The 16913-nt window shown below is 35.4% G+C and overlaps 1 protein-coding gene across 1 annotated transcript in view; it reads left to right on the top strand.

Moving 5' to 3' along the window:
* Positions 1-599: 599 nt before the first annotated feature.
* Positions 600-16913, top strand: part of LOC107697725 (spermatogenesis-associated protein 17-like) — a 33276-nt gene continuing 16962 nt past the window's right edge. Inside the window, exons 1-8 of the mRNA XM_016498551.1 lie at positions 600-779; positions 959-1048; positions 2438-2519; positions 3494-3544; positions 6215-6318; positions 10147-10261; positions 12689-12874; positions 15528-15676. Of these exons, the coding sequence (XP_016354037.1) occupies positions 712-779; positions 959-1048; positions 2438-2519; positions 3494-3544; positions 6215-6318; positions 10147-10261; positions 12689-12874; positions 15528-15676 (845 nt within the window). The 5' untranslated portion in view covers positions 600-711. The remainder of the gene's footprint in view (positions 780-958; positions 1049-2437; positions 2520-3493; positions 3545-6214; positions 6319-10146; positions 10262-12688; positions 12875-15527; positions 15677-16913) is intronic.

A 16913-nucleotide genomic window follows, 5' to 3' on the forward strand; every position in this document is an offset into this window, starting at 1 on the left:
TCATGTTTCTGTGTTGTTTTTCTCTTGCAGGATGTTATGAAGTGCGTACATTTACTACATGAACCAAGGATTTAAATAATCAAATATATATGGCCTTACTTTGATTTGTAAAGAAAAAGTGTAGTGAAGTGACATGTGGCCAAGTATGGTTACCCATACTCGGAATTAGTGCTCTGCATTTATCCTAACATAAAACATTACACAACAGAAATTAAAGAAGTAAACATTAATATACAGTACAATATGTAAACATACAAAAGTTAAATCCTAGTAAAAACAACAATAAGGGGCTTTGTTATAATAATATTAATAACAACCACATCATTACCTACTGTAATGTCATTCCTTGTATACACATTAAATACATACAGTATAATATATTGAATACGGTTTGCATAAATTAACTGTTTGCAACGGGTTGTCTAATAGGAAATATCATAAAAACACAAATAAGTAAATACATGCAAACCCAAACAATTCATGCTATTGAAACATTGTTTGTCATACTTGTAACGATTTATAACATTATAACTTATAACGGGATTTAAATTAAACTTAACTGTTGACAAGAATTTTGCTTACCAACAAACTTCAAAAAGAGCTGTCAACGCGTGACACTTCCTTCCCTGCGCGTGCCTGACAAGCACTCTCTCCACCCCGCGCGCGCACGGACTCTTCCGTTGTCATGGACACCAACAAACTTCCGGAAACATGGCGAGACTTGAGAAACTTTACAAGCAGGTTGATAACATAAAAGAGCAATATTTTATCCGCAACAGGTAATAAAAAACGCAAATTATTCGGTTCGTTACATTTGAAAACAGTGGTGTATTGTTTTGTTATATCAAAACGTTAAAAACTTAAAAAGCTGTTTTTAGAAAAGAATAAATAAGACATATATGCTTTATAATGACATTCTAATGATAAAACGCCTAAGATATAACATCTCATGTTACAGGATCGCGGAGGAAAACAGACAGAAAGAGAACGAGGCTGCGGTCAGAATTCAGAGCTGGTTCAGGGGCTGCCAGGTGAGAGCATTCCTCAGGTAAGATCTCATTTTCATCTCTCAATATGATCGGTTGGTCAAGCTTTAATATGTACAGAAAATTAACTCTTTAAGTTAATGTATGTACTTATTTATTTGTTTGTTTATTCGCTTATTTAGAGGGAATGTAAGTGGTAGTCCTGTTTCAGTTCATTCCCTATGCTACATAAGACATAAATAAATAAATAATAGTTTTCTGCAGTGTTTTAGACACGTTTTACCTATCGTAATCAGGTAATTTAATTTTTATTTATTTATTTTTTTAAATAAAATCTAATTGCAGGTTGCAAGAGAGTGCAATAATCGAGTCTGAAAGTAAAAATCCCATTCATTTTCTCCATAGAGATTTTTAACATCAACTACAAGGTTGTTAATTGATATGCTGTTGTTGAAACTATCAGCCATTTAAATAATCATGTTTAAGAGTGGAATTCTTGGTTAAAAACTACATTACCCATGATTCTGCAAACAACTTGTATATATACAGTTATACTGTATATATGTGTGTGTGTGTGTGTGTGTGTGTGTGTGTGTGTATACAGTATATGGTTCATATATGATCATATATAAAGTACAGAACTATACTTACAGCTTGCTGTTTTTTATCAGTCATCTGCATAAAAATGCAACATTAATACAAAAATATATCACTTTTTTTAATTTTTTGCTTAAAATCAAAGTTTGTAATGTTGTGATTCACCTTGTAACCGGTTGGTTTGATTCATGACTTTTAACTCTTTAACAAAACTCTTTTAAAATACCTATGGGAAAAATGAATTATACAAACACTGAAAAAGTGGGTGGGCACTGTTGCACTCTATAGGTGTGACATTTGTCCATATTGTATAGGGTAGGCTGATGTGTAAATGAGGACAGGCGTATAATTCTATATTCTCAGCATATACCTGTAAGTGGCTGCTGAAGCCTAAATCTAATGCATTTGGTCTTTACATGCAAGAATTAGCCAGTGCACCGGGCGCTACAGTGTGTAACCTCAACATATTTCTGTGCAGTGAGCAGACAAACTCCCAGACAGTAGGTTAATTTAGATTACTTTAGTTAATTGATCAATGTGTTAAGTGGCTAATTAAGCACAATCTAGGTTTCTTGAGTGCAGCTCCAGGGTTGCCACCGTCCCTATACGCATTGATTTTTTGGAGTTATAAATGGCCTTTTGGAAATTGATGGCCATGTTGAGTTCAGAGTTGCCATAGACATGCATTTAGAGGGTGGTTAATGAGGAATGCAAATGTACAGTTGTCCAAGAAAGACCTACCGCAGGCATGCAGAGGGGAAAAAAGGGGACTTTGAGGAAAAAAGTTTAGATTTAATCTGTTTAAAATTACAGAACTATAATTACAGCTTGCTGAGTGTTGTTTTATTTTTCAGTCACCTGCATAAAAATGCAGCATTAATACAAAAAACATGGCGTGGATTCACTGCACGGGCGCTTTTCAGACAAAGGGTAAAGGTAAGTTGTGGAGACATGTAATATTGATTATATTATGATAACCCTCATTAACATTTAGCAGTTAACAGGCATGCCATGATTGACATACATCTGGCGTAAGTTTGTAATTTGACAATTCGTATTGATTTTTAATGGAATGCTTTTATCTCCTCCATGTTTTTAAAGGTATTGACAAATTAGTACACATTTTTCTTATCTTCATTTCTTCATTTTCTAAAATAAAACCTGAGGGTTTTGTGAGAACAGACTTTATATTAGATTTAATTTGTTCAGGAAAATGTTGTTGTCTCTGTTTTTTCTGTATGTTCAATTATGACCTACAGTTGGTTGCCTATTTTATGTCTTTCTAAAATGTACAGTTACAGTTATTGTTTTAGTTTTTTTTACATAACATCCAGGAAAACCAGTAAGTATAATATGGAAATTCTGCTTTATTTGAGGAGTAACTTTTTTTAAGAGAAAATAAATCACAGACTACCATGAAATCTTATATATAAAAGGCAAGGAAACTGTACATGGTGTCCTTTTGTTTGATTTATTGTCACCTATAATTGAAAATATGTACATCTTTCCTCTACTATCATGTAGAGAAGCAATATCAAGTATCTTTTGTGTCCGCAGTGAGTGAATCATTTGTGCCTTGTGTCTTGTGAATATTCCTGACTGTGTTTAGTCGGTCCATCCTCAGCAGCATTCCATTGATTATCAAACTCAGCGAAGAGCATTTTACCTTCATACATCTCCATTAGTTACCAGTGTGACTTCCATAGATTTTCCCAGCCATGTCTGCATTATATATTAAGAACAGGCACTTCCCTTCGATACAAAGTATGACTTGCCACTCCACCCTCTTATCTGCTGCTGCGTCTCCATGAATTTTATGTATTATGTATAAAGAGGATTTTATTCCTCGCATGTTGGGAAAACATCAGAGGGCCCAGTCACAATGTAATGCTATCTCCCTCTCTTCACAGACAGCATATTTTATCATGAAGATGAATTTCTACAATAAGATGGCTGTCAAGGTAAATATTTCTCTTGCTGTTTAGTGAGTGAAAAGTCAGTGGGTCACACATTTGATTTGGATGAAATCTGTAAACAAATTTTACTGGTTTGTAATAACTGCATTGAAATGTTAAGTGGGGCATAACATTAAAAAAATGCCTAAATATATTCAATCTTTTTAAAATACTTTTTTTTCATGTTTTCAAAGCTATTATAAATATATAAAATATATAAATGTGATATATAAAGATATTTACTTGCATTGAATTTGCATTAAAATGATCAAAAAGTGACATTGAAGAACTTTACATTGTTTTCTATAACAATCAATGCTGTTCTTTTGAAATTTAAATTGAAAACACTCACACACACACACACACAAAGCAGCTCAACTGTTTTCAATGGTGTTAGAGATGTTTCTTGCACATCAAATCAGCATATTAGAGTGATTTCTGAAGGATCATGTGACACTGAAGACTGGAGTAATGGCTGCTGAAAATTCAGCTTTGCCAGCACAAAAATTAATTGCATTTAAAAATATATTAAATACAAAACAGTTATTTTAAATTTATTTTAAATTATTTATTTCACAATATTATTGTTTTTACTGATTTTGAATAATGAAAATAATTAAATAAAAATGATGAAATAATTGTAGAATTGGTGAGCATAAGACTTCTTAAAAAAACTGGCATATTAACAGAAGTCAAATACAAATATGAATAAATTTGCTATCGTATTTTCTCATCTGTTATAAGGCCTAGTTGTAAAAAGGTAGCTACATCAATTCAGCATGCTCTATTTCACAGCCTATAAATCAAACAAGTTTATATTTGAGTGATATATTGGCACTTTTATAGAGCTATTGGTATGCATAGAAACTTTAGCTTTACAATTGTTTTTCCCTGAGGTGAAACTTTTAAAGAATTTTATAAGTCTTACAAAATTTCATAGCTTATTGAAGAATGTTGCATTTTTATGGAGGATTGCGTATTTCTAGTGTGATCATTGGAAATCACAAGAAATGTGAACTGAGGGAGTGATTTATACGCAAATCTTTTGTGGTAAATCTAGGGCCCACCCTGTATTCTTTGCTCCCACTTCTGTTACGTGAGTCTAATTTGAAACATGAAGCTTGACCTCTTCTCAGGGGTCAGAGAATATAAGACTAAGGGTCCTGTCACCACTTTAGACACAAACAGAAGCTGTTCAACAGGACAGACAGCTTTTATAGCCCTTGTAAAAGATAGAGTGCTATGTCCGGGAAGCACCGGTAATGTAAAAATCTGCTGAAGGAAAAAAAGAAAGGGCAACTGTGAAAACAGTCACTGAAGGATCTGTTTCAAGCACAGACTGGGTGTGTTGGATGGGAAAAATGGACTGTCAATTGTTCTTTTTGAGTTTGGAAAGCTTCATGGGAAAGTATGTATGAGGTTTGCTAATGAATGCCAATTTATACAACTGTGGCCTTATGTTTACATACACCTAGCAGAATTTGCAATTATGATCTCCCGCTTATTTTGTTAAAAATTAACAAAATTATAAACGTTTTTGTGCCATCTCAAAGAGGCACAAAATCACTTTCACTGACTTTTTCATTAACTGTTCCCTCCTGGTGGAATGACCTGCCCAACTAACTCAACTCACAAACACTAGCTTTCTATTTTTTCTATTCTATCTGCTTGTTTTTCTTTGTGTGTGTGTGTGTGTGTGTGTGTGTGTGTGTGTATATGTGTGTGTATAATATATACACCTTGCTACGTGTACTACGTTAGGCTAACCGAGACTTGTCATTTGCACTTATATATTGTTGCTCTTTTGTTAGTTTTGACTGTTTTTATTGTCCTCATTTGTAAGTCGCTTTGGATAAAAGCGTCTGCTAAATGACTAAATGTAAATGTAAAAATTACCACGTATCGCAGATTGGATGGATGGATGGATAGATATGTTGTATTGAATTGATTGCCCGTATTCAAAAAAGTCTGTAGTTTGCATCTAATCAGTTGCGAAACAAGGTCATTGCTCCTCCTCACCCTTGTCCATTAAAGCTGAAAACAACAGACATTGAAGCTTTAGCATTGCGCTTCTTTTTAGCCATTTCCTTTATTCTATAAAGTGTTTATCATGCTCTTTACCGAAAGCCAATATGTTAGCCTTTTAATAGAAATCAGTGTTTACAAGCAAGGCCCGATTTGTATTAGATCTAATTGAGCAATATGCATCATTGATTTTACTAGTCTAAGAGGTCACAAACAACTCAGAAACCAAGCCTGCAATTACTTTATTTAAAATTATCTATTGACAACTGATCAATGGCAATTCTTGTTTTGTTTAGTTTTTGCCTTATTATTTTTTTTCACCTGCTATTGTTTTAAGTACCTAATTAGCCTGAAGGACATCTGTCCTTTTTGTTTTGGGTGCTCGGTGGTGCTGTCATGGTGGCACTAACTATCACTCTCATTCTTCATGGAGTGACAATAACTGCAAGCTCTAAAGTGACAGGGGCTTCTTTAATTTGCTCTGACTTTGATTTGTCTTTTAGGAATTTAACTTTTAAATACTTTTTACAGTCTCAAATATAACTCAATTGCATACTCTTTATCTGCCATACAGTGAAATAATAAAGGAAATAATAAATAATAATAATTAGGTATATGTAATCATAATCAAAAATGACATTTCTTTTGCAGATACAGCAGAGATGGCGGGGCTATTATGTGAGGAAGTATGTACACAATTATTATGCACGCAAGAGATATTTGGAGAGACTGACAACGAAGAATGAACACATCAGGTGAAAAAAATACATTTTTATACATGTACAGCTCCAAATAAAGTAATATTTGTACATAATATTACATTAGACTAATGTTCACAGATGACCATTAAATTCTTGCAAAGACAAAGGAATGTCATGCCTTTAACAGCATGTCTCAGACATATACATTAGCAGCATGTCATGCATAAATTGCCTCTGGTTACTTGAAAATGAATAACTTTATGAAACTCAAAATTAGCCTCTGATTTGCGTATGCCCCCACATTTATATATAAAAAAAAAAGGTTCCTGCTTCAGGGGCTGAAGGAAGATGCCATCTTTTATTTTTGATAAAAATTAAGTCACTTTTTTTAATGTGACCAATACATTTTGTGGGAAAATATCTTAAGGGTCTAGCTAAAATTAAATGTAAATCTGTTAAGTGCTCCTTGGATCACTGACTCCCAACACCCCACCCCCTCCCTCCATCTCCCTGCTCCAGCCTCTCTTTAAGTGGGAATGTTCTCTTTTAATGGGGTTTCTCACCTATGAATCACGTTAACACATTGCATTTCTCTATAAAAACATTGGGCCATCATGTACAGCACTGTGTCTTATACTGTATAATGTAAGCTTTTTTTCTCTTTTCTATTTCCTGTTTTGGAAGAGGCCAAAATTTAGCGCAATATATTGTAAACATATTTTTCAGTAAGCCATACAGATGCTGAGGTCACATAAAATAGAATGCTGTAATTGTATCTATTAGCATTGTCAATTTAATTCACATTTTTTTAACTTAAAATCATGGCAAAAAAGTGTGATTAAATCAATTCATCAGCCTTTAATGTAATTAATTTGATTATTTTGTTGACTGACAGCCCTAATATCTATATATTGTGAAACACTGATTTATATATATTAAAAACATGACAAGTGGTGCAAGTAAGTAAAATTTACATTTTAATTATTTAGCTATTGGCTCGTTTGATTATCTCAGAATTGGTCATTGTCTGATCAATCTGCCTGGTTAGTATTAAACAGTTATTTGTGGGAATAGAAACTCTTGTCCCAGTGAGTTTTTGATATCTGTCCAACTGTGTTTTACAAACAACATCCCATTGTTTTGTTCGCCTGTCCTTCTGACTCTGTCTGCTAGTGCATTAATTAGTTGTTTGTGTAACGCTTGTGAGGTCATGATGAATCAGTCAAAGATCCGAAGTGAAAGATCACTGCGCTGATTCTGACAATCTGTTCCACGTTGGGCTCAGGATCACCCACTGACTGATTAGTCACCCCTCAAAAGGTCTCGGTGCCAGGATTTTAATCCGTACAGCTCCGGCGCCTGAATAAATTATTCAAAATTTTCCTAATGGTTCCCATTTAGCACAAGCAGACCAGTCCGGCATGCCAATGATAGAAGGCCAGCGACTACCCGTGTCAGGGCGGCCCCTCTCTCTCATTCTCTCTCCCTGCCAGCAGTGAAGGATCCCCCCTCCTTGTTCAAAATGATCTGTGTCGTTTCATTAGCTCTATCCTGACGACAAGGCCCGCTATGTTCCAGTGTCCATCTTCATTCAGTTGTCCTTCTCTGCATACCTTAATGAAGTCAAGACCCGGGTTCACCACAGCAATTCCACAGCAAGAGTTTGTGCAATGTAACAATTTATCACTTGTCAAGAAGACACTTAAAGTTCCAGCACGTAATAAGGGCTTCCTCTGGGCTTGAGTAATTAGAACTGAGCGGCTTGCATATTTACTAAATGTGGAGTGTCATTGCCACCATGGCCTATTGCCTGCATGAATTATTTCTCTATCTGTAATAAACAGCTGGGTAATTATTACTGCCATAATCAGATAAATTTCTCTCTGTAATGTTTGAGCATGGCAAATCTTTAACTCTTTGGAAGCACAGAGGGAATTTATGGACTCCCATTGCTCAGGCTACTTTTTCTGCTCTCGTGTCCCTTTCAAGGACATCTGTGAAACTCACTCCTTAACTGCAGGCCTTATTAATTTTTTTTTTCTTTATAAACATTTCATAGTATTTAGGGCAGGTCTTTTATCAAAGCAAGACTCCAAAATACACAGGCCGCGATATGCATATGCTTAATCACACAAATTACTGCATTCATTACAGAGAAGTATACTAAATCCCATTTTATGGGCAAATTGATCTTAATGTTTACCACCTTTAAAGCATTTAAATTCTGCTAATTAATCATATTTTGTTTATTTCAAAATTTCTCTTATAAACAGCTTTTGTTGGTCTTTACAATTTTTTTCAATTAAATTACAGCAAACAGAAATTTGGGAATTTATAGATAATACTGTAATTCCATTATGACAAATGTCAAAAAGCACTCCGGTAAGTATTCTTCATATGCAACACTGCCTAATTTATTGATTTTCCTTCAGTGTGCCATTATTTGTGTTATTTTAATTTCACTGTGATACTATTAGTACTATTAGTAGTTTTTCTTAAATATTTTATTTATTTATATTTACTTTTTGTAATTATTTTGTGTGCTTTTGTCATTTTTATTAGTTTTGGCGTCTTTTTCCTAATATTTCTATATATGTTTTATAGTTTTTATAATAGTATTTATTTTTATTTTACTTATTTTAGTTAATCAAGTTGAACTAAATTGCCTTGGCAACTAGCTGCAATTAAATAGTTGAGTATAAAAAAACTTTATTTCAGTTAACAGTTATTTTATTTCAAGTAGCAAAAATGCTTTTTATGGTTTTAGTTTTAATTAATAATAATCCTGTGTTGTTCATATATCAAACAAAATATTTAAAAAATAATATATATGAACACACACAATGATGTCATATGTATATACATATTTAATGTATTGTTGATAATGAATATCTTTCTACATATTATTACTATTATTAATAAATATGTGGGTATGTGGCATGTTGCAAAAAGCTAACTAACAAGCTAGACTGAAGTCTACTGTAAACGGCTTGTATTTTTGACTGAAAACCACATGCCTAGCTATTGATAGGTAAGGGTGATTAGCACCTGGTGGATTCTACAGTAAGTGGATGCAATTCAGTGGGCACAGGGTGCTTATAGCTGTGTTGTTTAAGGACACACAAAGGTCATCTGTGTTAGCTGCTCCCATGTCTCTCTACTGGCCCATCAACACTAATGAGGTTTATGTGTTACCCCAGCCTTCTCTTAGACACAGATCGAGATCCCCTTCCACGGTTACAAATCTATTTGGCTTCTGTCCACTACAGTGCAATTAATAATAAGCGGGAGATATAGGTTAGCAAAGGTCACACAGACAACGTGATGCCACACGAAAGAATCCGAGGCTGGTCAGACAGCGTTGCAAACATTGCAACCTCAGACCACAACAGAAAACACACTCACAGCCCAGACTACCATGCATACTTGATTTATTTTGCGATTTACTTTTACGGAGAGAGAAAAATGCATCATAGGAAAAGTGAGGTGATTTTTAAAGGTCAGTGCACAGAGCAAAATAACTATGTAACAGAAAGTATTTTGTGCATTTTATGTTCATTATTTTATTTTATGCTTACTCTAGCACAGGCATACATGTAGTGGTAGAAAATATGAATTGATGTTCAATTAGGTTTATATGTATTATCATATAAATAACAAAAATTAAAAAAAATACAGTTTTGCAAACGTGTGTCATGTATCAGAATGAAATAATCACAAGAATTCAGATTGTTGTACTATTATTATATCAGCCATGCTGTTCTCTTGAACAGCCGACAAGAGTATTGAACATCGTCTGATGTCTTGGGACTAAGACAAGAGTTTACAGAAGAGTAAGATGAAAAAACTGTAGGTTTATGTGTACTGTTCTCTGCTTCCCAGGAGAGACGTGGAGGAATTTGCAGAGCTCCAGAGGAGAGAGAGAGAACGGATCACTCTGGAAAAAGAGAAAAACATCCAGGCTCAGAGACTCCACTTCCTCCTGAGCACTAAACAGGTCAGTGGCGAATCAATGAGATGCACATGATGTACGTATATCTGGCATACATATATGTGCATTTATTTGAGGTCACTGATTGAAAAGAAACTGTGTAGGTATGGAGTATGAAGACCTGCGTTTATTCTTAATACAGCAGGGCTCCTAACTGCTGCAATCATCTGCTGATATATATATTCTTTTCAGAAATCCCTCTGGCTATAATGTGTCTTGATAATTATGATGAAGTGCTCTGGCCGTTGTTGATTCAGCAGCAGTGTGTGGTGAGCAGATATTTCATTTTGTGGCCTCTCCTTCATGCTTTTATGGTCATCACAACCTCCTGTGGCCACACCGCTCATGCCCATGTTTCTGCTCTGGTCACTGGACGCTTAGTGCCGCGAACAGGGCAAGAGGACATTACTGCCAGCTGCCTGCAGTCTGAAACCAAGAAATAATACACATCAGCTAATGGCTAATGGACAACAGATGCGAGGGACCACATGCTAGTTAAAAGATGCTTTAGAGGGAGATAAGGAGAAAAAGAAGGGTGTGTGGGACAGGGATGCTGGGATTGACTAGTTTACTAGTCACCAGATTTTTTTTCTTCTTCTTCTTTTTTGGTTACTGTGCACCTTGAGACATTTTGTTTTTTATTCCCTTTTTGTCCCATTGAAATTATTTAGAAAAAAATATTTTATAAAATTACATTTATTATTTTTATAAAAAAAAGAACATTATTATAAAAACATTTAGAAAAATCTGATTACTGGAAGTATTTCTATGCTGACAAAAGTATTTTGTAAATATAATTCATATAACACCAGGGTATTCAACAAGGGAAAAGGACCGTGGACCACAAGAAAAACATTTATAATGGAAACAAATTATAATTTCTATCTATTTGAAATAAACTAATGATCAGATAAACATTTTATAATTGAATATGTGTTAAAACAATGCTTTAAATGATTATTATTAGTAAGAAATGGTTACTGAGATATTATCATTTAAATTTCGGGGCTGGTAACATTTTTAAATGTTTAAAAAGTATCTTATGCTCACCAACGCTGCATTTAATTTAAACAAAACAGTAATATTGTGAACTAACTGTTTTCTGTTTTACATATATTTTATTTATATAAAATTACATTTTAAAATGTAATTTATTCCTGTCATAGCAAAGCTGAATTTTCAGCAGTCATAACTCCAGTCTTCACTGTCACGTGATCCTTAAAACATCCTTTTAATATGCTGGTGCTTGGTGCTTAAAAAGCATTTATTAATATCATCAATTTTGAATGCAGTTGTTCTGCTTAATATATTTGTGGAAACCATGATAATTTTGTTTCAGGGTTATTTAATAAATAGAAAGTTCAAAGGAACAGAATTTATTTTAAATATTGTTTAACCATTTTTTAAAAGTCTTAAATGTCACTTTTGATCAATTAAAAAAAATATTACTGACCCCAAACATGCACATTTATTTATGACTGACAGTACATCCAAAAGAGGACAGTCATTTAAAGCACAAAACTCAGACTTAAGTGCTTGTCAGTGCAGGAAAGGTTTAACACTCTTTCGAGTTTTCTCATTCTCTCTTTCCCCCTCCTGCTTTTCTCATTCTCACTCTCTCTGTCTCTACGCTGGGCAACTTATGTTCCCACAGTCTGACCTTGTCTCCGTGAAATGGATGGGTCTCCCATGGTTCATCGTTAACCAGAGAAAATTCCACTGGACAAAAGTGGCTGCGCTGACATAGATGTAGTTCCTCGGTACGAGGGTCAACATCATTGCTCTTTTCCTGTAAGTCCGAGGCAAGTTGGGAGTTTCTGGTGTACCCCCCACCATGTGACACCCAAAGCTACACTATCCAAATGGGTGCAGGAGCCTTACTGAAGAATATTACCTGTAAAAGTTATTAACATATATAGTAATAAAGCTTAAAAAGCTCCCGCTGCTAATTAAGCACATATGAGGAATCGTCTGATTAGAGACTAATTATTCTAGCTGTTATTCCTCAGGCCAAACCAAGAACCACCGAAGTGCTACGGTAAGATCAGACAGCTCATAGTTAGATAGCAGACATGACACATGCCAGAGTGATGGATGTGTGTCCATTCAGGGGAGGTGACAAGTATAATTGTTTTGCTGTGGTCGACCGAATAAAGTGGGTTCCTTTTCCTGAAAGCTAAATGTGTTTTGCTGTAGGCTTTGCATGGATACCTATGATGAGAGGTACAATGGAAGCTGTTACCAGTCCATTGCTAGCAAATGAGTTATTAAAGAGGGCATGAGGATGTGTTTGGAGGTTTGCTCTGCAAGGTTTAAGGGCAGTCATTTAGAGAAACAGACTTTCTCTTCATTATGCCAACAGAAGCATAACATTGTTTTGTTCACCTTGCTTATCCAAACTGGTGGATTGTTGTGTTTGTGTGCTTATCTTAGTGTCCAGGTGTTTTCAATTCACCGTTCAGAGCAGAACCCGATGAGATGGAGCTGAGACTGAGAAAAGTGAAGCCACTTCTAGTGCGATCGGCTCCTAAAGAGAGGAAGACCCCTTATATAACCCCTGATCTCTCTAACCTGATGCAAAACTGGGAGCGACTACCACCCATTCACAAAAAGCCACAGGTGAGACATTGCCCTTAAAGGAATAGTTAATGCAAAAAAATACAAAATAATTAAATTGTCTTCATTTACTGTTCCTGATCTTGTTCCAAAAATGTATATTGCTCTTTCTTTAGTGGAACACGAGAGTACTTTCAAGCTTCAAAAGAGATGAAAAATAGTCAAAAAAGCAATCAATATGGCTTGTGTGCTTTATTTCAAGACTTCTAAAGTCATACAATATAATTGTTGTTATTCGCTGAAAATCTTGACTTCTGTACTAGCTGTCCTTGTTGTTTTAATGAGTAGCGATGTCTTATTCATGAACAAATGTTTTTTTATGAGTCAGATCTCTTCAATGTATCAGTTGATCCAGTTTACAAAACTGTTCTGAATGATTTGTTCATGAATCATAACTAACTGATTCTCAATTCTCATGACTTCATAAAACTTGGAATATAGTGCACAAGTTGTATGGACCACTTTTATGATACTTTCATGGCACGTTTTAGTCTTGTTTGAAGCTTAATAGCTCCAGTGCCCTAATATCGTAAGGACATTCTACAAAAACATGCTTAGTCATATGGATTTAGATCAACATGGGTCAGTAAATAATGACATTTTTATTTTGGGTGAAATATCGCCTATATTGTTCTGAAATTCAGGCAAAAAGCTGACGTTGAAGTTGTTTTAGGAACATGTATTTGTCTTTTAGCTAACTCGTGCTAAAATCTTCATTTATATTAATAACAAATGTTCCACCAACTCTTACTGGGATGTTTTATCAACTCAAAGCATTTGTTGACGTCCATCTAGATTCTACCAATGAAATGGCCTGACAAATAACAAAAGAGATCTTGAGATAACTATGATTAAAGCCAGGATTTATTGCCACCCTGAGATCATTTAAAAAAAACTTGCCGTAAAAATGGAATAATATCATTAAACGTGCCTCCCTTCTTGCCTGGATACCACCAAAGCATTTAGACAGCCAGATAACCGGTGATAAGCACGCCTGTCAACCCAAGCCCCTTTATTCCATGGATCCCATTAAGGGACTCTCAGCAAGGGAATACCGCAACATGTAAAGGTGCCCCGATAAAGAATATCTTTAAGTACTTCTAAATCTAGCATGTCATCTTGTCCAGCTGTGAGGGAGATTTGATGATACGTATTTGCCATTTGTGTTATTTACGGTCCATGACTTTTATGGTAACTGGTTCTTATTATTGGTTTCTATTAATGTAAAACATAAGTGAGCAGAAATGAAGCGTGAGTCATATCTTTTTATTAGAGCCCGAGTTCTTCTCCCTGGGCTGGCTTTTCACTCCAGCTGGGCCCAGTTAGTGGGAATTCATTAAAAAAAACTGCCACATCTTTCACACAATGTGCAATAGATGAAGATGCATTATTTATCTACATTTTGCCCTTACAAAGACCCCAGAATAAGCACCCACCCTCTTTCTCTCTCCTCCCCTTCCCTCATGCCATCTCTCTCTCTCTCCCAATTATTTGTGGTCTGAGGTGGAGCATCTCTCCCTGTGTGATAAGCATCTGCGAGTGATAGATTGATTATGTGTATTGTTAGGGGAAGTAAGGGGATTGGTCAGTGCCAGGTGCTGATCTGGTCTTGATAGTATCAAGGGCAGAGAATGTTGTGCCAGCATGAATTAAAAGCAGCAATGTCTGAAGGTCACATTTAAACTAAGAGTAACCAAAACAATAAGTTATGCATGTGGAGCCGTGCAAGTGTGTTTGCACCAGTTCAAAAGGAAAACTTTCTATTTGGGCTACTAAACACATCTGAAAGCTTGTGTGTCAACATGTTGGGTATTTATGTTCAAAATAACTGAGGCTTGTGGGACAGTACCATGATATCTGTCTAAAAGGAATGGTATAACATGGTAATGCCATTCATTTTGGACAAGTGCCATGGTATTGTTTGATTACCATATTCATATGCCAAGGTATTTCCATTTAAATCCAAGGTATAGTGTAAAGGTGGTACTTTTTATCTATCTATAATAGTGGTTTGGTGATGTGGTTAAGAAGTCAAGTCAGACTTTATTTATAGAGCATGTGCAAGCCTAAACTTCAGAAATGTAATGTGATGTTAAGCGATTGAGAACATATAGATCAATCAGTTATTAAAAATCTGTTATTAATGTGGAATAATATATGCATTATGTACACCAATTTTTATATCTGATGTTAATTTAATTTCACAAATAACAGCCATAACTGTCCGGATTGAGATTTTTTTTTTGCAAATGAGTTTAATGATTGATTCAAATGAAGTGTTTGACATTAATAAACAGCACACAAAAATGCCCTCATAAGAGTAAAAATGTCCCTGAAAATAAATTACAGAGGGGAAATTTAAAATATTGCCTTCAAATAAAAAAAGACAATTATTGACACGGCTATTCTATATTGGTATGTAGATTTGATAGTAAATTCTAATGCATTTACTTGAAGTCTCTAATGCCTCTGCCTCTTCAGAGCCTTCACTATATGGTCAAGGTATCATTATCAGCACTGGTCAGGTGTGTTAATGTCTTAGATGAAAAGACTGGGGCTTTCGAGGGTCCAGCTGGCCGTCCACAGGGGCCTCATCAATAACGAGGCGGGCGGGTCTGGGCAATAAAACATTTACCTTATCCCCCGTACCTGTCAGGGGCCCTTTCGCCCAGCTCTGGATGTGCAGCAGCAGCGGCATCGGCCCCTGGAGCCAAGCCTGCACGTGGCCACATCCATCACTGCCCTGGAGGAGGCCAGAGAGGAGCTCAAACAGCAGGAGCGGAGGACTTGCGTCATCGACCAGACGTAAGTTACACACACACACAAGCGCTCGCATGTACACATCCCTGCACTAGAGATTGTGTGAAATGCATGTATGTATTGATTTGGAGCTGAATACAATCAATGGAACATATTCTGTAGCAGTACTTAATAATGAAGTGTAAATTCACTGTACAAGATCTCAATATGATCCAAAAAGTATTTGGACATTTATGGTATGGCATTCATACATTTTTAAGTGGGACTTAAAGGGAAAAATTTAAATTCAGTCATCATTTACTTACCCTCATGTCATTTATATCCTGGATGTATTTATTTTTTCTTCTGTAGAACACAAAAGATAAGTGAAAGATTTTTTTGTTTGGTTTTTTTTTTACAATGAAAGTCAGTGGTGTCCTAAACAACACCGACTTTCATTATATGAATACAAACTGTTGAAACATTCTTCAAAATATCATGTTTTGTGTTCTGCAGAGAAAAGAAAGTCATACAGGTTTGAAACAACATGAAGGTGAGTAAATAATGACAGAATTTTCATTGTTTCATTAACTATGCCTTTAAGGCAAATTTAAAAATGTATGAATGGCACTGGATACGTGTCCAAATACTTTCTAGAGCCACTGTACATCTTATCTTATCTGTACAGTACATTTACACTGCATTATCAAGAAGGCTTAGTGTTCATTTAAATTTTTTTGGTGAAATTAACTGTCCGAATACATTTTGAGGCCACTATAGATGTTAATATGAATGTAGAATAAAGTTTCGAAGTTTAATAGTGTAAATTGTTGAGTGCTTGGTCTCTATATATACAGTATAATATGACATTGTCTAGATCAGTGTTTCTCAACCCTGGTCCTGGGCGCCCCCCAGCACTGCACATTTTGTGTGTCTCCCTAATCAAACACACCTGATTCAACTCATTAGCTCATTAAAAGAAACTCCAGGACCTGAAATGGGTGTCAGATAAGGGAGACATACAAAATGTGCAGTGTTGGGGGGCGCTCAGGACCAGGGTTGAGAAACACTGGTCTAGATGCACATTAATCACACAACAAGAGAAGCCCCACACTTTATTTTCTCAAAAGTTCGGAGCAGATGGTAAAATCTCAAGTGGGGCTAGTTGCTAAATAAGTTAGCAAACAACAGCATCTCTGGCCAAAAATACAGCTTTTTTGACTATTAATAGCCCTACACTGTGTTTCATTTCATCATTGCAGAGACATTATTAGCTGTCTTCTCTGCTATATAATTATTGCAG

The sequence above is a fragment of the Sinocyclocheilus anshuiensis genome, unplaced genomic scaffold (assembly GCF_001515605.1).
Source record: "Sinocyclocheilus anshuiensis isolate Anshui unplaced genomic scaffold, SAMN03320099.WGS_v1.1 scaffold446, whole genome shotgun sequence".
Lineage (NCBI taxonomy): Eukaryota > Metazoa > Chordata > Actinopteri > Cypriniformes > Cyprinidae > Sinocyclocheilus > Sinocyclocheilus anshuiensis.